This window comes from Prionailurus viverrinus, chromosome C1 (genome assembly GCF_022837055.1).
Source record: "Prionailurus viverrinus isolate Anna chromosome C1, UM_Priviv_1.0, whole genome shotgun sequence".
NCBI lineage: Eukaryota > Metazoa > Chordata > Mammalia > Carnivora > Felidae > Prionailurus > Prionailurus viverrinus.
The window spans coordinates 28,846,326-28,866,885 of NC_062568.1; the positions used below are offsets into that span (position 1 = coordinate 28,846,326).

At 38.0% G+C, this 20,560-nt stretch overlaps 1 protein-coding gene and 1 non-coding gene across 3 annotated transcripts in view; one reads left to right on the forward strand and one right to left on the reverse strand.

Moving 5' to 3' along the window:
* CDK15 (cyclin dependent kinase 15) overlaps positions 1–11,547 on the reverse strand; it is an 81,478-nt gene extending 69,931 nt beyond the window's left edge. Inside the window, exons 1-4 of one of the 2 annotated variants that reach the window (XM_047870609.1) lie at positions 11,202–11,544; positions 10,342–10,491; positions 10,047–10,141; positions 2,386–2,465 (exon numbers count right to left, since the gene is read on the reverse strand). In XM_047870609.1, coding sequence (XP_047726565.1) covers positions 2,386–2,465; positions 10,047–10,141; positions 10,342–10,491; positions 11,202–11,324 — 448 coding nt within the window. In that variant the 5' untranslated portion in view covers positions 11,325–11,544. Of the gene's footprint in view, positions 1–2,385; positions 2,466–10,046; positions 10,142–10,341; positions 10,492–11,201 lie in introns of both variants that reach the window. The other variant, XM_047870610.1, reaches the window with a different exon arrangement.
* Positions 11,548–12,999: 1,452 nt separating this feature from the next.
* On the forward strand, positions 13,000–13,106 carry LOC125174166 (U6 spliceosomal RNA). Its single transcript, XR_007155296.1, has one exon. It is a non-coding gene; the product is annotated as a U6 spliceosomal RNA (small nuclear RNA).
* Positions 13,107–20,560: the final 7,454 nt, after the last annotated feature.

The following is a 20,560-nucleotide window of genomic DNA, read 5'->3' on the forward strand; positions in this document are numbered from 1 at the left end:
GTCTCACATCCTTAAAGTTCTTACAGGAAAAATGGGACAGTGCCAAAGTTTTCAAATGAGGCCTCATCCCTTCTTGAGGGGAGAGGGCTTCTTTAACAAGGGCTTCTAGCTTTCTCAATGATGGAAAAAGAAACATTCATTGTTGGAAAATGGATGCCTAACAACCTCCAATGTGTCAAAAATCCTCTTGTGGTTTTTAATATTATACAAGCAAAGCGTTCAGTAAGGTAAGTCCATAAAACAAACCAAGAAAGTCCACAGCTGAATACTAAATGTAATTGCAAACACCTGTGAAGGAGAGGCAATTTCTTAGTAAATATGCAATAAAAGAAACATCTACCATACAGAACAATACAGATCCAGCTTTTCTGAACCATGCTGAGAACCATCTGTTAGCAAAACTGGCAAAATTTTTCATTGTTAAGTCAAATGTCAACCTGAAAAACTTGGCTGTGGGCAAAATCTGAGCAAGGCAGTCCTGAAGTAATAGGCAAGCTCAAACGCACAAAGACAACACCATGAAAATGCGGTGAAGCTGGGCCAGAGGCTCTCCCATTATATTGGTGACCTGGGGATTTCTATTATGTTCAGAAATACTATTCAACCTATCCACACAACTCCTTCTAAATCTGATCATACTTTCATGGGGACCACTAATAAGTACATTAGTAAATGCAGCTTCCATTATATTAAACACTTAAAACCACACTTTCCTCTAGAATGCACCTGATCCTACCAGGATGAATTCCCGGCTAACCTGACGGCCATTTGGCCCCTATACTCAAATTCAAAACGACATATTTCCCAGGGGCTCTAAAAGACTTTTGAAAATGGCATCAAATTCAGTTATAAACTCATTTTGTAAATTGCTTTTTCCATGCCTGTTTGCATAACCCATCCTTCCAAGCTCAGTTCAAAATCTACTGACTCCATTAGCCACACTGAGACTAACTGGTTCTCATATTAGTTTATGTCTCTTTTTAACCTCCATTATAACACTTGTAACCTGATTCATCTGCTCTGTTAAGACTGAAAATGACAGAGAGCAAAAATCAGGGCTTTTTCTTCTCATCCTTCATAATGCCCAGCAATATGGTGGGCATATAAGTATGTGTTTCATAAAGAAGGGAAAATAGTTAACGGGAGAAAGTAAAAGAGAAAAGACATTTCTTTTTCTTCTTCTTCTTCTTCTTCTTCTTCTTCATCGTCGTCTTTTTTTTTTTTCTGAAATTGATAGCAATCCTATCATCATTAGATTTCAAATGGCTCATGTAGGGGCGCCTGGGTAGCTCGATCAGTTAAGAGTCCAACCTGAGCTCATGTCATGATCTCGTGCTTTATGGCTTTGAGCCCCACGTCAGGATCAGTGCTGACAGCTCAGAGCCTGAAGCCTGCTTCGGAGTCTGTGTCTCCCTCTCTCTCTGCCCCTCCCCTGCTCATGCTCTGTCTCTCTCTGTCTCAAAAATAAATAAAAACATTAAAAAAAGAATAAATCATAAAATGATAGTATAAATATGCTCCAAAAACTATAATGAACAATACGGTTGCAATTATTATTATTTTTTAATTTAAATTCAAGCTAGTTAACATACAGCGTAGTACTGGTTTCAGGAGTAGAATCCAGTGATTCATCACTTATATAAGTGCTCATCCCAACAAGTGCCCTCCTTAATGCCCATCACCCACTTAGCCCATCCCCCCCCCAGTGCCCCTCCAACAATCCTCAGTTTTTTTTTCTGTATTTAAGAGTCTCTCATGGTTTGCCTCCCTCTCTTTTTAACATTTTTCCTTCTCTTCCCCTATGCTCATCTGTTGTGTTTCTTAAATTTCACATTTGAGTGAAATCATATTTATCTTTCTCTGACTGACTTACTTCACCTAGCATAATACACTCTAGCTCCAACCATGTTGTTGCAAATGGCAAGATTGCATTCTTTTTGAATGTTGAGTAATATTCCATTGTGTGTAGATATATATCTATATCTATATCTATATCTATATCTATATCTACACACATTCCATTGTGTATGTATATATCTACACAAATACCTACCACATCCTCTTTATCCACTCATCCGTTGATGGACATTTAGACTCTTTCCATAATTTGGTTATTGTGGATGGCACTGCTATAAACTTTGGGGTGCATGTGCCCCTTCAAATCAACATTTTTGTATCCTTTGGATAAGTACCTAGTAGTGTAATTGCTGGGTCATAGGATAGTTCTATTTTTAATTTTTTGAGGAACTTCCATACTATTCTCCAGTTGTGATTATAATATTACTTCTAGAAATATCAAAAGCTAGATGCTGAATGGATAGATTCAATGGATTTTTTTTTTCTTACCAAATCAAGGACCTGTAAGATAGATCTCTTGGATCTTACCTTCCCGAATAGCTGTAAATGGGACTCCTTCCTCTTCATTCATGCTAATGACTTTGAGAGCCACTAGTTGTCCATTTATCCTGGAAGAGTTGGGGGTGGGGAGAGGGATGGGGAGGACACACATTTATTGAGATGGTTCATAGCAGCAGTTTATACTAAGGATAGTTTAATGAAAGTAGCTTTTCCTTCCAAATATATTCCAGCATATGAATCCACAATTTTCTAAAAATATGCAGTTTTAAAAGTCATATGTATGTATACCAAAATATTTTTTTTTCCTCTTTACTCATTATAGAAACTTTGGAGAACACAGAAAGGCACTAAACCCATCCTCATAATACTTTGATGTATATTGTTCCTTTCATTTCCTTTTCTGCACTTATTTGGACCATCCTTATTTTTCATCTGAATTATTGTAGTGGCCACCTAACAGTTTCCCTACTTGTACATTTGTACCCCTACTGTCTCAATAGAGCAGCCCAGGGGATCCTTTTTAAGGGAATTTCAGAATAAATCACTTCTCTGCTCAAAACCTACCATTATTGTCACATTTCAATCTGTTAAAATTTTTTTCTTATGTATTTATTTATTTTGATAGAGAGAGAGAGAGAGAGAGAGTGTGTGTGTGTGTGTGTGTGTGTGTGTGTCTGTGTGCACACGCAAGCAGGGGAGGGGCAGAGGGAAGGAGAGACAGAATCCCAAGCAGGCTCTGCACCATCAGCATAGAGCCCGATGAGGAAAGGGGGAGGGGTGCTGGAACCCACAAACTGTGAGATCATGACCTGAGCCAAGATCAAAAGTTGGATGCTTAACTGACTGAGCCACCCAGGTGCCCTGGTCACATTTCAATCTGAATAAAAGCCAAATTCTTACAACTACCTTCTAGGTGCCACCTGACCTGCCCAGGCCCACCATTACCTCTTTCTCTAACCTCCTCTTGCTCTCCCCTTATTCAGTGTTTTGTTCACGGATGTAAGTGAGGTGCTGGAGAACTGAGATTTTAATACATGTATAAATACGCGATTTTCAATACAGCGGGATTCATGTCATGTTATCAGTAACTTGCTTTTCTGCCATTTTTCTTTTATTCATTCTTTACAGTATAGGATGATATTTCATTAAATATTTAATAATGATATAATATTTTATCATATAAATACACTGCAGTGTGTTTATGTTTGGCTGGTTCCAAATGCTTTTAAAATGTTTCTTTTGACTATTATAAAAATACAGTCATGGGGCGCCTGGGTGGCTCGGTCGGTTGAGCTTCCGACTTGAGCTCAGGTCGTGGTCTCCCAGTTCCTGGGTTCGAGCCCCACGTCGGGCTCTGTGCTGACAGCTCAGAGCCTGGAGCCTGCTTCACATTCTGTGTCTCCCTCTCTCTCTGCCCTTCTCCTTCTCACTCTCTCTCTCTCTCTCAGAAATAAATAAACATAAAAAAAATTTAAAAAAAATACAGTCATGATCACGTCTGTATCAGTCTTTTCACACAGCCCCTATTCTTTTCTTAGGGTTGAGTTGGAATTGCTAAGTCAGAGTATGCTGTGCACAAGTTTTTATTGTTTTTAATGCATGTTCCCAAATTATGCCACAGAGTAATTACACCACTCACTGGTCATGAGAATGGCCATCCCAGCACTTTCTTGCCAGCACTGGGCAGAGTTTTTATTTTGTTTTGTTTTTTCATTTTTTAGAACAGATTTAGATTTACAGAAAAATTGAGAAGATAGCACAGAGAGTTCTCACATACCCCACATCCAGTTTCTTCCACTGTGAATATATTAGTATGATACATTTGTTGTAGTTAATGAACCAATATTGATACACTATTATTAACTAACGCTTATAGTTTATTAACTAACGCTTATGGTTACTGTGAGATCATGACCTGAGCCGAAATCAAGAGTCTGCTGCTTAATTGACTGAGCCACCCAGGTGCCTCATAGATGATTTTTAAGTTTATTTTAATTTTTCAGAGAGAGAGTGAGAGAGGAGATACAGCGTGAGCAGGGAGAGGCACAGAGGGAGAGAAAGAGAACCTTAAGCAGGCTCCATGCTCAATGCAGAACCCCATGAGGGCTTAATCCCAGGACCCTTGGATCATGACCTGAGCTGGAATCAAGAGTGAGACGCTTAACCAATTGAGTCACCCAGGCACCCTGATGATTTTTAAGTTTTAAAAATTTACTTGCTGTTACATATTGCCTTTTTAAAAAATAACATTTACAAGTTTATTATGGTTTTCCAACTTGATTTCAAAATGCATTCTTTTTATCTTTTTTAAAGTAGATATGGTAGATATGGTAGATATGTAAAAATTTATGAAATCAATAAATTTATCTATCTTAGTCTTTTTGAACTTGAGACATAATCAATGTACAGAATTTGTAGGTTAAATCTGTACAATGTCTGATACATTTACATATTGCAGTATGATTATCAGGATTTCTTTAGTTGTTTTTTTTTTTTTTAGTTTATTTATTTATTTTGGGTGGGGGGAAGGGCAGAGAGAGGGGGAGAGAGAATCCCAAGCAGGCTCTGGGCTGTCAGTGCACAGCCAACACGGGGCTCGACCTCTCAAACCGTGTGACAATCACCTGAGCTGAGTTGGACGCTCAGTCGACTGAGCTACACAGGCGCCCCCAGGATTTCCTTAGTTTTTACCTAATGTCCTTTCTCTGTTAGCATACCGCATTATATATAGTCGTCATGTCTCTCTTAGGCTCCTCTTGGCTGTGATAGATTCCTAGACTTGTTGATGACCATGACAGTTTTGAGGAGTACTGGTGCAAAATTTTGTAGCATACCTCTCTATTGCAGTATTTCTGATTTTTTTTTTTTTGATGATAAGATGGGGGATATGAATTTTGCGAAGGTAAAGTGCCATTTTCATCCCATCATATTAAGGATACACACTATTGTCAGAATTTATGACTTTATATTGGCCTTAATCACCAGGCTGAGATAATATCTGTCAGGTTTCTTCACTGTAGTTCTTTCCCCCCCAACTCCCTTTCCACAGTGTACTTTTGGAAGAATGTCACTATGAGTAGGTCACACTTAAGGAGTGGGGATTTATGCTTCAACTCCTTGAGGGTGGGTTATTTACATAAATTATTTGGAATTCTTCTGCACAGGAAAATTGTCTCTTCTCTCCCATTTATTAATTTATTGAGCCATTTATTTATATCAGTGTAGACTCATAGATATTTATTTTACACTTTGGGTTATAATCCAATATTAGTTTATTTTGTTGCTCAAATATTCCAGATTTGTCCTTTGGGAGCTCTTTCAGTTGGTTCCTGTGTCCCTTTGACATACCCTCATAAATGTGGGGTTTGTTTTTTGGTGTCATACTTTTATCTTCATTTATTTTTTGCCTATTTAATTTGCCTAAAAAGGATTATCATATTTTGATTTCTATTTCTTTAACTACTTGTGGACCTGAATTTTCTTAAGTTTATTGGTCTTTTCTGTTCTTTTGTGATTTGCTAATTTGCATTGGATATTGAAATATTTTTCATATCTTTTTAATTGAAATATTTTGCATATACTTTTCACCAATTTCTTTTGTCTATTTGAACATGTTTTTGAAATTTGGAACTTTAAAATTTTTATGAAGTTCAATATTTTCCAAAATGTTTTTTTTACTCAGAGCATACTTCTGTGAAATTCTCTCCACCCCCCAAAACAGTATTTTGGTCAAATATGTTTAGAAAATGCTTTACACTTTAAAATTTTTCTTGGGGCACTTGGGTGGCTCTGTCAGTTAAGCATCAGGTCATGATCTCATGTTTTGTGAGTTAGAGCCCTGCATTGGGCTCTGTGCTGACAGCTCAGAGCCTGGAGCCTGTTTCAGATTCTGTGTTTCTCTCTCTTTCTGCCCCTCCACTACTCTCTCTCTCAAAGATGAATAAACATTACAAAAGTTTTTTTTTCAATTTTCTTAATCTTTCTTAGTCATGGTATACATTAACATTTTAAAGATGCTAAGAGCATCTATAATAAGGAGTCACATTTTTTACTTTGTTTTAGGGTTCCCTGCAACAATTTGGCAATAGTAACTTTCAATGAAATATCCTAAGGTCTCTCAGAACGAGGGCTCCCTAGAACATACATGGGTAGATGGGGCACCATGGACACTTAAGGGTTCCGACTTCAGTGTTTTGAAGAGACAGACCTTTCTAGCCCAAAGGTTACACAGAATTCCTCTACCTATTCTTCCAGCTCTTATCTCTTCTTTTTCATTTAGCTCTTTAATCTACTAGGAATTCATATTATATATTTACTTATTCCAAGTTGCTAACTATCATCCCAGCTTCGTTTATTGGACTGTCTTCTATTCCCCACTGATTTGATAGTGATTTGACTTTTATACCATGATTATATATTAGATCTTACTAATACTTAGGTTTGTGACTGTTCTGGACTTAAAAAAATCATATTTCTTTGATCTGCCTTTTCTTATACTATACTATTTTAATTATTGTGGGTTTTGAACATATTTAGAATATATTAAAACTTGATGGGTGCTTGGGTGGATCAGTCGGTTGAGTAACTGTCTCTTGATTTTGGCTCAGGTCATGAGATAAAGCCAGGTTCTAGCTGGCTCAGGTTCGTGGGGGAGCCCCTGCCTTGGGCTCTATGCTGACAGTATGGAGCCTGCTTGGAATTTTCTCTCCCTCCCTTCCTCTGCCCCTCCCCTGCTTCTTGTGCTTGTGTGCACTCTCTCTCTCTCTCTGTTCCTCAAAATAAATAAATAAACTTTAAAAAATAACATATATTAAAACTTGAAATTAAAGAATCACTGACATCTTTGCACTATTAGATTTTCTAATTCAAACATTCTATACTTCAATAATCTCTGGAATAATCCATAATACCTTATACACCCGATCTACTGCAACTGCAGCTCTTCCCTGTCCATGTGTCTTTCCACTCTCCCCTCCAATGCCTGGCCTACTCCTGCCTCACGGATTAGTTGCTTGCTGTTCCTTCTGCATGAGGCTGTCTTCCACTATACATACACATGGCTCCTGCCTCACCTTTGTCAGAGTCTGTGTTCAAGTGTTCCCTTCTCATCTCTCTATTTAGAATAGTCATCCACCACCCTACTCTGGGGCTCCCCATCCCTCTCCACTGTTTTATTCTTTTCCAAAGCACTTTTCACTCTTCGATAAACTCAGTCTTTCATTAATTTGTTTATTGCCTATCTTACCGTAACTAGTATGTACACTCCATACGAGCAGAGAATTTTGTCACCTTTGTTCTCCAATGAATCTTTATTGTCTAAAAGAGTGTGTGGCACACAGTAGGTGCTTAATAAATATTAGTAGAATGAATGAGTGCCTGTCTGACTCTTTCTCAAGTCTTTATGTCCCTCAGTTACCCTCGCCCATTTTTTGACAGTAATGATTTTTGTTGTTGATGTTGTGAGAGTAACTTCCCTTACTGAACTTTCTAGTAACTGGTTATTGTTAACACACAAGACAACTTTTGATAAGTGTATTTTGATTTTGTAACTGATCACCTTATTCTGTCATACTGCTGCTACTGGTTCCTTAGATTATTGCCTTGGGTTTTGTTTTTTTTTTTAATTTTTTTTTCAACGTTTATTTATTTTTGGGACAGAGAGAGACAGAGCATGAACGGGGGAGGGGCAGAGAGAGAGGGAGACACAGAATCGGAAACAGGCTCCAGGCTCCGAGCCATCAGCCCAGAGCCCGACGCGGGGCTCGAACTCACGGACCGCGAGATCGTGACCTGGCTGAAGTCGGACGCTTAACCGACTGCGCCACCCAGGCGCCCCATTGCCTTGGGTTTTTTAGGTAGACAATTCTGTAGTCCACAAAAATGATAGGGGTTTTCTTTGGTCATTGCATTGGCTAGAATATTTGCTATAATCTTTAACAGTGAAGGATAATGAGAATTCTTGTCCTATCTCTAAATCAATGGAGGTGTCTCTAGTATTTAAGAAAGAAGGTATGTGGATTGTTGATTTGAAATACTCTACATCATAATGAGGAATTATCATGCTATTCCTATCTTGTTCAGAGTTTTAAAAAGTAGTAATTGGTGTTGAATTTATTTGGCATCCATCTCTGTGATTTTTTTTACTTATTTTAAAATTATAAATGTAATGTCTTTGCGGTAAGGAATAAAGTGAAAAGTCTGAGTAATCTTTCTTTGCCCACCACAGTTTTAGCCACTAGAAGTAACTACATTTCACAATCTCTTATGCATTTTTCCAGACTCCTCGATGCACACATAAATTTATACACGCATAGTACACCTGAGTACTTTTTTTCTAAATGAGAATATAGGATACATATTGTTCTGTAACTTGCTTTTGTTTTTTAAAATATCGGACATCTCCTTGTATTGGTACATCTCCTTCATACTTTAGATGACTGCACACCACTTCACTGCATGGTGATTACTTAGCTAGTACTCCATGAATGGGCATTTGTGACCAGGTTTTTACTCTGATTTTTTTTACTTTTTCTATTATAAATCTTGCTGCAATGAATGTACTTGTATGTATATCTCTATGCACTTAAACGAGTATTTCTAATGTATTTTTTTAAGTTTATTTATTTTGAGACAGAGAGAGAGTGAGCCAGGGAGAGGTAGAGAGAGGGAGAGAGAGAATCCCAAGCAGGCTCCATGCTGTCAGCTCAGAGCCCAATGCAGGGCTCGATCTCACAAACTGCAAGATCATGACCTGAGCTGAAATCAAGAGTTGGACGTTTAACCAACTGAGCCAATTAGGTGCCTCTCTGATGTATTTTTGAAACTATTACTCAGTTGACTCCCTTGAAGGAAACATTTTATATTCTTAGTTCCTAAGATAGTCTATGGAATTGTATTAAATAATGTATATAAAATGATTTTTGCCTAAAATCCTGTTTTAACATTAAAAACTGATAATGTGATTACTAGGATAAATAATAACTAGTCTTACAATATTTATATTACATTTTTAAAATTAACATTTAACCACTATTGAGCTATTATTTTCTCCATTGGAACATAAATTAAAGAAAGCAGACCTTCTGACTTTCTCGTCTTGGCTAAAAACCAATGAAGTTCATGGATCTTTCACATATGTTCAATAAACTTCATTAGCCAAAATGGGCACTTGTCTTCTGGATTAGCATTATTTTTTTTTCTCCAACCATTTTATATATTTTACAAGTATACAAACCCAAATACTAATAATTTTTTGCAAGTATCATGCTTTGTAGAAACCAAGTGCAGCTTCTTCTATGAAGGTAAGAGGAAGAATGAAGGAACAAATTCAATGTTGCAAACTCTGTCTTCGTATTTTAGGGAGAGACGTGAAAAACCCTTTAGAGACACCTTACCAGCTGCACTTGCGAAGAGCAGTAATTGTTCTTTGGGTCAGCAGTAGAAAAATTCTACTTTAAATTGAATAAAAGAGAGAAAAGTTGATAAACGTCTTAGTGAACTGATTTTAATTAGGGCAAGAGAAGTTTGTTTTCCTTGCCAGACTATTTAAATCATCATGTCTCTCCCTGTTGACTGTGGTGTCTTACAGTGGTCCTGAACTTCTGTCATGTGTTACCTGGCTCTATAATTTCAAATCAGAGGGGTGGGATCCTCATCTCTAGAGTCTCTCCCAGCTATGAGTTACTCACCTGCTAATCCCCTTGTAAACTGTGGCATAAGAACCTTCACCCAGTTTCTCCAAGTTCAAGTAAGATGAGGCTGCCCCAAAAGGGAGGTTCTTCCTCTGCTTAAGGGGAATGGGGAGGGGAGAGAGGTGGGAAGGAAAGAAAGAACACATATTTTAGGGTTGACATTTTTCCCAGAGAAATTAGCATTGCCCAAGTATACTTGGGGCCCTCTCAGTACCTGCCCTAGAAGTAAAGGCCAGCCTCCTAGACAAGCATGTATTAAATCATTCTACTTCAACATCAGCTGTTCACTCACCCACTGAAAACCCTGCCTCAGATCCTCTTTCTGAAAAGAATCACTGTTACTCCGTGGCCTTTTACTCTTGTACTTCCGGGCACGGACCGCCTGAAGTCCCCTGGGGTGAAATGAAGTCATGGAACATGATGCTTCTTTTAGGTCTGTTAGCTAGAGAAAAAAGACAGTACAGGAATAAAATGTATGCAAAGTCAAGACTCAGTGGCTGGCATAAAGCATTTTTTCTCCACTTATCTGATTGTTACTCTTCAGATGTTTTCTAAGCCTCCTACACCCCAAAAAGCAAATCCTTTCCCGAAAGTCAGATCCTTAAAAAAGACCATAATGATATCACCTGCTAAAACTCTACATTGTTTCTTCACTTAAAAATATTTCTTTAACACTTAGGTTAACCTAAATCTCTCTGATGGATGGTTTCCAATTTTTCTCTGTTTGGTTCAGTCTTTTCATGTTCTTTTAATTTATCTCTTTTGGGGAATAATTTTCTAGTATGTCATTGCTAACAATCATAAGCTAATCATTGTGATTTTGAATCCATAGCATACCAATATTGCAGCTTGCTTTCTGGGGCTCAGCTGTGTAACTTAGTACTTCAGATATTCCAAGAGAACAACTACTTTCTCAACTTCAAGTCGCTGAATTTCGTGTAGCCCAAAGCATAGGATTATTTTTCCCTTTTGCTTTACAAGAACATCCCCAAACTTGATAGCAACAGCCATAAATTCTCAGTGACTTTAATAGAATTTTCTTTTGATTGTTTTTGACCCACCGCAGAGAAATCAGACCCTGCTCCAGAAAGGGAGTCTCTGAGCTCCCTAGTTTATCAACAGAGGAAGATGCTCCTCCCGGGTTACAAATACCTCGATCGCAGCCTCCGCCGGCACAGGCGCAGTCCTCTGACAGCTGTGTGCATCGCCTCCCTCCCAACAGCGATGGCAGCTGCATCCAGGCTGGAGAGTCTTTGTACACAGCTCTTGACCCATAATCTTCTAGGTTCAAGGAGAAAACCCGCACTTGAACCTCTTCCTCTCTGCTTCTCCTGTCCTCGTTCGCTCCCTTTTTGCCAGAGGTCAGCAATGCTGGAGCTTTCATATGACTCACATGAGGGCTCTGAGCGGAACAGCCTCATGACTTCAGCAGTTTTCCTTATCAGCGCAAGAAACTACATCGGAAAGGTGGCCGCCTGCATTCTTACGTGCACAACCGAAAACAGGACAGCTAATATTGCATAGAATCAATCTTGGCACAAAGTTCTTATTCCAGGCATAAGTTAGTGCTGTTAGTATACATAGCTTTTATGAATTTACATTGCTTATCCATGTAAATGATAATGATATTGATTAGGCTTCCCTGGTGCTAAAGTGGACATGTTGAGGAGTATTTTCTCCCTGCCTTTCATCTGAAAGCGTTTTGCTTCTCAGACTTTAAAATAAATTTGCAACCTAGTCAGCTTTTAGTAGTGAAAGAAACCACAGAATCATAGAACAAGAAAATAGTTCTCTGTCTCTTTGCCTCCAAGCAATAGTATATAATATTTAATAGCTCCAGAGCAGTAGTCATTCCATTCACTGATTCAAAAATGATCTAGTAAGCACCTGTGTTGTTTTTACTATACAGATAGTGATATTATCCAATGGTGGGGAGAGAGGAGTTTGTATAAAATATCTCCTTCTCTTTCTCTCTTCTTCCCACTCCTTCCCCTACCCCTTCCTGCCACATAAATGTAATTAATGTTTACCATATTAATAGCATGACATGTCAAGGAAATAGCTTGAGTTAACTTTGTAGTGTTTGAACAGAACTTTTTCTCTCATAGAGTCCTAATGTTATTGCCACTATAATGTACTAATCAGAATGAGACAGAATGTAGGATACATACACACACACACACACACACACACACACGCGCGCACACACACACACACACACACATACAATCAGTATCATTAAGGGGTGAAAAATGAGTCATGTCTATTACCACAGCAATATTTATATATATTTGATAACTGAACCTCAACAGTTAAAAGAAAGTTTCAGAGAATTTATGAACATTATGAACATATTTAATTGAATACGAACATTTCATTATGAATTATGAAATTTGAAGTTTTATTTCAAAATTTCCATAAGAGAAGAGATGTAAAATAGGCCAGTTTAAAGATTCACTCAAATTAGAGACATTTAGTAAAAAAAAAAAAAAATGACCAGTTAAACTAATACCTCAAAAATTTTTATTTGGTTAAAGACCAAATAAACCTTTGACCAACAATCAACAGAAAGTGAAAGAAGTTAATTTCTCAGAATACTTAATTCTGTTAGAATTTATCATAATTTGATTATAATACCATTTATGAGAAATGCTGATTTCTGCCTAAAAGGAGATTGTGAATTTTATCATACAAAACCCAGACCATGCATGAGACAGTTTTTCCTTATCACCCTCTAATTATCATAAGTTTTAGATTTTTTTGAATGGCTAGCATTTTTTATTAGGTAGGGGGTTATTCACCTAAGTCGCAAATTGCTTAGATAGAATAGCCTGATATTTTTAAGGTTTAAAATGCTATGTTTAAATACTCGATGGGCTACTCAGGGAAACTGTGAAATACCCTTCAGAATTTTCAAAAATTATTTACAGTCTTCTTTAAAGTCAAGGAAGTGCTCAGTTTGGAAGCACATATACTAAAATCAGAACAATACTGAGAAGATCAGCACGGCCCCTGTGCAAGGATGACACACAAATTCCTGAAACGTTCCATATTGAAAATATAAATAAATAAATAAATAAATAAAGTCAAGGAAAAATATTAAATGACTTCTTAATTCTAGCTCTAGGGGCATCTGAGTGGCTCAGTTGGTTAAGCGTCTGATTTTGGCCCAGGTCTTTATCTCAAGGTTTGTGGGTTCGAGCCCCACATCAGGCTTGCTGCTGTCAGTGCAGAGCCTGCTTTAGATCTTCTCTTTCTCCGTGCCCCTCCCCCCCTCAAAAATAAATAAACATTAAAAAAAAAAAGATGTTTGGGGCACCTGGGTGACTCAGTCGGTTGAGCGTCCGACTTCGGCTCAGGTCATGATCTAACGGTCTGTGGGTTCGAGCCCCGCGTCGGGCTCTGTGCTGACAGCTCAGAGCCTGGAGCCTGCTTCACATTCTGTGTCTCCCTCCTTCTCTGCCCATCCCCCACTCATGCTGTCTTTCTTTCTCTCTCTCTCTCTCTCTGTCAAAAATAAATAAACATTGGGGCGCCTGGGTGGCTCAGTCGGTTAAGCATCCGACTTCGGCTCAGGTCATGATCTCACTGTCCGTGAGTTCGAGCCCCGCGTCGGGCTCTGTGCTGACAGCTCAGAGCCTGGAGCCTGTTTCGGATTCTGTGTCTCCCTCTCTCTCTGACCCTCCCCCATTCATGCTCTGTCTCTCCCTGTCTCAAAAATAAATAAAATGTTAAAAGAAAATTAAAATAAATAAATAAATAAATAAACATTAAAAAATTAAAAAAAAAAAAAGATGTTTGCTAGATCTATGTCCAAAACAATTTTTATTATCAAATATTTCTGAGTAAGGACAGAAGATTTAGATAACTTCATTTTGAACTGTGAATTGGACCCAGTGCTCACACCACTCCAGGTTGGCCGGACCTACCTCAGCAGCCTGGTGAGTTTCATGGCTTGAGAAGCCCACTATGTTGTCTCAAAGCATGACCACTGTTACTTCTACCTCCCCCTGTCACAGACCAAAGAGCCCCCACACATGAAGCTGACTGACAAGAGAGACTCCCATGCCTGGCCATAGCCTGTCAGGGTCAGGTGACACAATCGAGACATGAGGAAGTCCCGCGGAGTGCACTGCCATTATGATACCCACAATGTCTGTTAAGGAGGTGAGGCCAGCTCAGAAACACACTCCCTGCACCTGATTGCTTTCCCTCCTTCTCTGCTTTGATTCCCTTTCTCCTCCCTTCTATTTCCCCGGGATTGCACATGACTTCTCCTCAAAATTATTAAGTGTTAGCATGTAAGCTTTTGCTTCAGGCTGTTTTCAGGGAATCTGTATTAAGACAAATAGTAGCCATTTTTTAACAAGCAGTAAAATCACAAGTTATATACAATTTCAGGCTAGATTCTCCCTCCCTATGTTTTTGGAGTCCTTTTTCCTTTCTCAGTCATTGGGTATTCAAACTACTCTACTATGTTTAGCTGAAAATTTACACTTTTTCCAACATTTGCATTCTGTCTAAATTTAGCCCAATTATTAGGAATTATGGTTTAATTATAACCTTTCTAGAATATGTAGATCATCACAAGTATTCAACAGACAGTAAGAGGAGGAATAATGTGAAGTTTGTCAGAAACATTAAAAATAAACATTCGGGGCGCCTGGGTGGCGCAGTCGGTTAAGCGTCCGACTTCAGCCAGGTCACGATCTCGCGGTCCGTGAGTTCGAGCCCCGCGTCAGGCTCTGGGCTGATGGCTCAGAGCCTGGAGCCTGCTTCCGATTCTGTGTCTCCCTCTCTCTCTGCCCCTCCCCCGTTCATGTTCTGTCTCTCTCTGTCCCAAAAATAAATAAACGTTTAAAAAAAAAAATAAAATAAAAAATAAACATTCATACAATGGAGCAACATGCAGCTATAAAAAGGAGAGACTTCTATGTAATGATAGGCTATGATCATCAAAATACATTGTTAGGTGGAAAAAACAAAATGCTTTTGTGTTTTTGTGTGGCAAAGACATGAGGAGAAATACATTGTAGTCAGTAATTTTACTAACATTAGCAATATTGCTATTATTTGAAACTGTTATTGGTGTATTTTAGGATTAAACAAATACATAATTATGACAATGTCATCAGGACTAAACTTTTCAGCATAAGAAAAAATAGCCATAAATATCAAATCAAACAAACCAAATAAAAATCATGTTATCTTTATCTTTTTAAGCAATCTCTACACGCAATATGGGGCTCAAACTCATAACCCTGAGATCAAGAGTCACATGCTCTACTGCATGAGCCAGCCAGGTGCCCCCAAATCATGTTATCTTAAATTTTATTTGGAAATATCCATATGAACTTATAAATTTTTTTTCTTTAAAAACAAAATTCTGTCAGCCAAAAGACCTAGAAACAATGTTGACTCAATAGTAATGAACAACCCTAGTATTCCGTTTGTGGTCTCTAAATACCATTTTCCATTAAAAAGAATCAAACATCCATGGAGAAATGGTGGCTGACTACCAAGAACATGAAAGCTAAGAAGTTATCAAGAAAGATGTCCCAGAACTGATTGTTAGCAGAAGGGAGGTGGATGGGGGCTTGAGTTAAATGGGTGATGGGGATTAAGAAGTGCACTTGTGATGAGCACTGGGTGATGTATGGAAGTGTTGAACCACTATATTGTACACCTGAAACTAACATTACACTGCATGTTAACTAACTGGAATTTAAATAAAAACTTTAAAAAAGAAAGATGTCCCAGGCTCATCTTATGTCAATGGAAGTCATCTTAAAAGGATGTAGTAGCCAACTTGAAGGGACTCCCATTTGGCTTAAGATGGGACAATGTGAGTATCAAAAAGAACAATGACTGCAATGGATTGAAACACATGAAATACATAAAATCCATACATTTATCTAAATAAAATTGTCACTTAGAGGTTTCTAGTGCACCAATTCATGACTGAATGTTGATAAATAAGGGCGGGGGATCAAGTTTATTTTGTTTTTTATATAGAAATTGTTTTCCCAGTGTTATCAGGTAATTAATGAGGGGGAAATTCTTCCTTATATACGAATTCCAGCTAATGAAAAAGAAATGTTAGAAGTAGAAAATTCCCTATTATACAATCATAGAGCTAAGCAACAATCATCAATGAAGACTAAAATCATTAAGTAAAAGATTGATAAGGAACTTTGCAATGAAGAGTCAGGCTTACAACATCTGAGTCTACTGACCCATCTTAGGGAAATTTGGGATACCCAGCCACTATGAGCCAGGAAGTATACAGCATCACCTGTGATATATTTTTGGCTAAAGAAAAAAAAATTTAGAGGGGCGCCTGGGTGGCACAGTCGGTTAAGCGTCCGACTTCAGCCAGGTCACGATCTCGCGGTCCATGAGTTCGAGCCCCGCGTCAGGCTCTGGGCTGATGGCTCAGAGCCTGGAGCCTGCTTCCGATTCTGTGTCTCCCTCTCTCTCTGCCCCTCCCCCGTTCATGCTCTGGCTCTCTCTGTTCCAAAAATAAATAAATGTTGAAAAAAAAAATTTAGAGGCACCTGGGTAGTTCAGTCAGTTAAGCATCCGACTTCGGTTCAGGTCATGATCTCACGGTTCATGAGTTTGAGCCCTGAATCAGGCTGTGTGCTGACAATGTAAAGCTTGCTTGTGATTCTCTCTCTCCCTGTCTCTCTGCTCCTCCCCTTCTTGAGCTCTGTCTCTCAAAATAAATAAACTTGAAAAAAAAAAAAAAGAAAAGATTTGGAATCTAATCAATTGTCTAAGATCTAAAAACAAGTTACAAGAAATATAGAGGACAGAGAAGTTAACACCACAATGAAGCAAACAGCCAAATCAGAAAGGACAAATAACTTGATTCTCTAGCAATTAATGGCATAAAAAAAAAGTGAATTATAAAGCTTTGAAAGACACAACAAACATAATATGTAGACCTTGTTTGGACCCTGATTTGAACAAATAAATTGTAAAATGACATTTCTTTTTTCCCCAGCTTTATTGAGGTATACTTGACAGGTAAAAATTGCATATATTTAAGGTGTACAAGATGACATTTTGATATATGTATACATTGTGAAATATTTACCACAATGAGCTAATTGACATCTCTCTCACCTCACATAGTTAACTTTTTTTTCTTTTTTTGGTAAGAACAATTAAAATCTCTCTGGAAAAAACAAACAAACAAACAAACAAACAAATGAAACTATTCTCCTAGCAAATTTCCAGTACACAGTACAGCATTGTTAACTGTAATCACCCTGCTATACATTAGATCTCCCGAACTTATTCATCCTGCATATCTGAAACTTTGCAGCCTTTGTGTTTTTTAAATGTTTATTTATTTATTTTTGAGAGAGAGAGCACAAGTGGGGGAGAGGGCACAAAGAGAGGGAGAGAGAGAATCCCAATCAGGCTCCATGCTGCCAGCCCAGAGTCCTACATGGGGCCCCATCCCATGAACCATGAGATCATGACCTGAGCTGAAACAGAGAGTCGGACACTTAACTGCCTGAGCCACCCAGGCACCCCTAAAACTTTGCAGCCTTTGACAGACATTTCCCCATTGCCTCCACCCCCAGCCCCTGGTAACCACTGTAGAACAGCATTTCTGAAATAAATATGGAAATTTAAATATGGTATCAGATAATCTTAAGAACTTATTTTTAATTTTGCATGGTGAATATGTTTTAAAACAATCCTACATTAAGGGATGCCTACTCATTAAGGGATTCTACTTTATGGGTAGAATGACATAATTTCCTTGCTCTAAAATATTCCAGAAAAATAATGATGGCGATAAAAAAATTTGGTAAAATATTGATAGTTGTTTAAGCTAAGTGATGGCTATATGGAACTTCATTTTTGTGTGTGTGCTTAAGAATTTTCTAAAAAGAAAGTAGAAAAAGAAGACTATTTTAAAAAGCATATTCAGGGGCGCCTGGGTGGCGCAGTCGGTTAAGCGTCCGACTTCAGCCAGGTCACGATCTCGCGGTCCGTGAGTTCGAGCCCCGCGTCGGGCTCTGGGCTGATGGCTCGGAGCCTGGAGCCTGTTTCCGATTCTGTGTCTCCCTCTCTCTCTGCCCCTCCCCCGTTCATGCTCTGTCTCTCTCTGTCCCAAAAATAAATAAACGTTGAAAAAAAAAAAAATTTTTTTTAAAAAGCATATTCACATGAAATCTATACATTTTGGTTACTTATTTGCTTACATTCCTTCCTACTGTCAACAAAGCAGAAGAGGCTTTAGATAAAAATACAGAAATAATAATAATAATAATAATAGTAGCAAGAGCAACCACATCAGTGCTTGTCTCCAAGCTGTGCCAGACTCCAAGCTGATCCTTCCAACTCCATGACAATGAGTAGATACCACTATTATCCCCACTTGATCATGAAAGAACAGTCTTAAAGAGTTTAAGGAGCTTTCTCAGGGTTACTCAACTAGCAGTAGTAAAAAAATTTTAAGCTCCCCAAACTACCAAATTTCCCAAATTTTATTTCATGATGGCACACTGGTAATAGTATTTTTGTTTTGTTCTTATTTAAATTTTAGTTAATTAACATAAAGTGCAATATTGGTCTCAGAAGTAGCATTAAAAAAACAAAAACCAAAAAACAAACAAACAAAAGAAGTAGCATTCAGTGACTCATCACTTACATACAACGCCCAGTGCTCATCACAAGTGCCTCCTAATACCTATCACCCATCTATCCTATCTCCCATCCACTTCCCTCTGATAACAGTATTTGTACAAAGAGCACAAAAATCTCAGTTTGGTTGCATTTCTCGTTAATTTTTTGGCCTAAATTTAAATTAGTTATTATACTCAGGATGAACCAGTAATAGGTAAGTGACTCTAGTTCATGAATCAGGAGGAACATGACATCATATTTTGTCCAAATAAAAGCTATAATGTAGGATTCTTAAATCACGTGTCTTCCTTCTTCCTGGAGTAGTTTAACTTGAAACTTTTACATGCTGAGAGTGCTGTCTTCTGACAATAAGCAGAACTGCAAGCATATGGGATCTGAGTCTCCTTTGTTCCTTTAAATGTAGCTATGGTCTTTATTTACAGCATATTACTATTGCATATTCGGTGTGCTATTTGTTTACTTGTACTTAGTTTCTACAATGAAGTTGATGGCATAAATTCCAGTGTCATCTTTTTTCACTGCCTTCAAGAAAGAATAACGTTCAAAACTGATGAGTAATTGAGAAAGTATGTGGAGCACAATGACCACATTTCCAAATCGCACAAGTTCTTATTGATTTAGAAGACAATTTCTGGAGCCCTGGAAATTTCTGCTCGAATTGCCAAATGCCCCAATTACCAGTTTTCTAGCTTAAATTCTGTGCTACTGGCTCTGATATTAGATTCCTGCCTCTCATTGAGGCTCTCTCCAAATCGTGGCATTGGCTTCTGAAAGAGCAGTTTATCTGTTGTGAATCAAAACTGTTAACTACAGATGGAACACTCAAGAATGCTGAGTGATTCCATATGTGTAGAACCACATTCTAAAACTACTGGAAAGCAATGACAGTTAAAAAAGACATTTCACTGACAGGTAAAGAAATCTAATTGTGAGGTGCTCTTGTGACAGAATGACTTAGCTTGTGAAACAATGCAATTATACTGAACACCATACCTAAAAAGGACCAATTATTTAAAATTGTAGGAATCCTTGGGAAATCTGCTTCTACAGACCAGATGTTTTCTCTCTGTTCTTTGCATTTGTATGGTTGTTTATTTGTTTTAATTTCTTGAGTTTGAATGCATTAAAAAAAATCCCAGAAATGACTTAAACTGATGTATGGTGCCCACTGAAATAGGGCCACTGATTCTGTATTTAACTTTCCACCTTCAATATAGCAGTATGACTTTTTAAAAAGAGAAATTTAATGTTTTTATAAAAAATAGATTTGTAAATATAGCATAATCAGGTCTATAGCAAGGCATCTTATCACATGTTTAGTCCAAGTCCTCCAGCTATAGGTAGGGAAAAAGTGACAATAATAATAACACAAACACATGGGTAGTTGACTTGTATTTACTCATAACAATTCTGTGGTCAGAACTATTAAACAATTTGCCCATGGCCACACAAGCAAGAAGTGGTGGAACCAGGATTTGAACCAAGGCAGAGCAGCTCCAAAATCCATACTTTTAACCTGTTTGACCATTTTCCTCCTTGATATAATTTGAAAATAGGGAGGTAATCAATCATACCAAAGAATCTCCAGGCCTGTGCTGGTCCTCCCTTCTTTCTTTAGGCACCATTTTTTTTTTTATCCTTTCTCACCAAACATTTAGGATACATTATCTCATGAATTCTGTGATGTAGATAATTATTTCCCAAAGTTTAGTTGAGAAAACTGGGGATTGTCCAAAGTTTCTCAGAGTATAGGTGTTAGAATTGGAATTTAAACCCAACAGTATTGGAGCACCTGGGGGGTTCAGTCGGTTAAGTGTCTGACTTAGGCTTGGGTCATGATC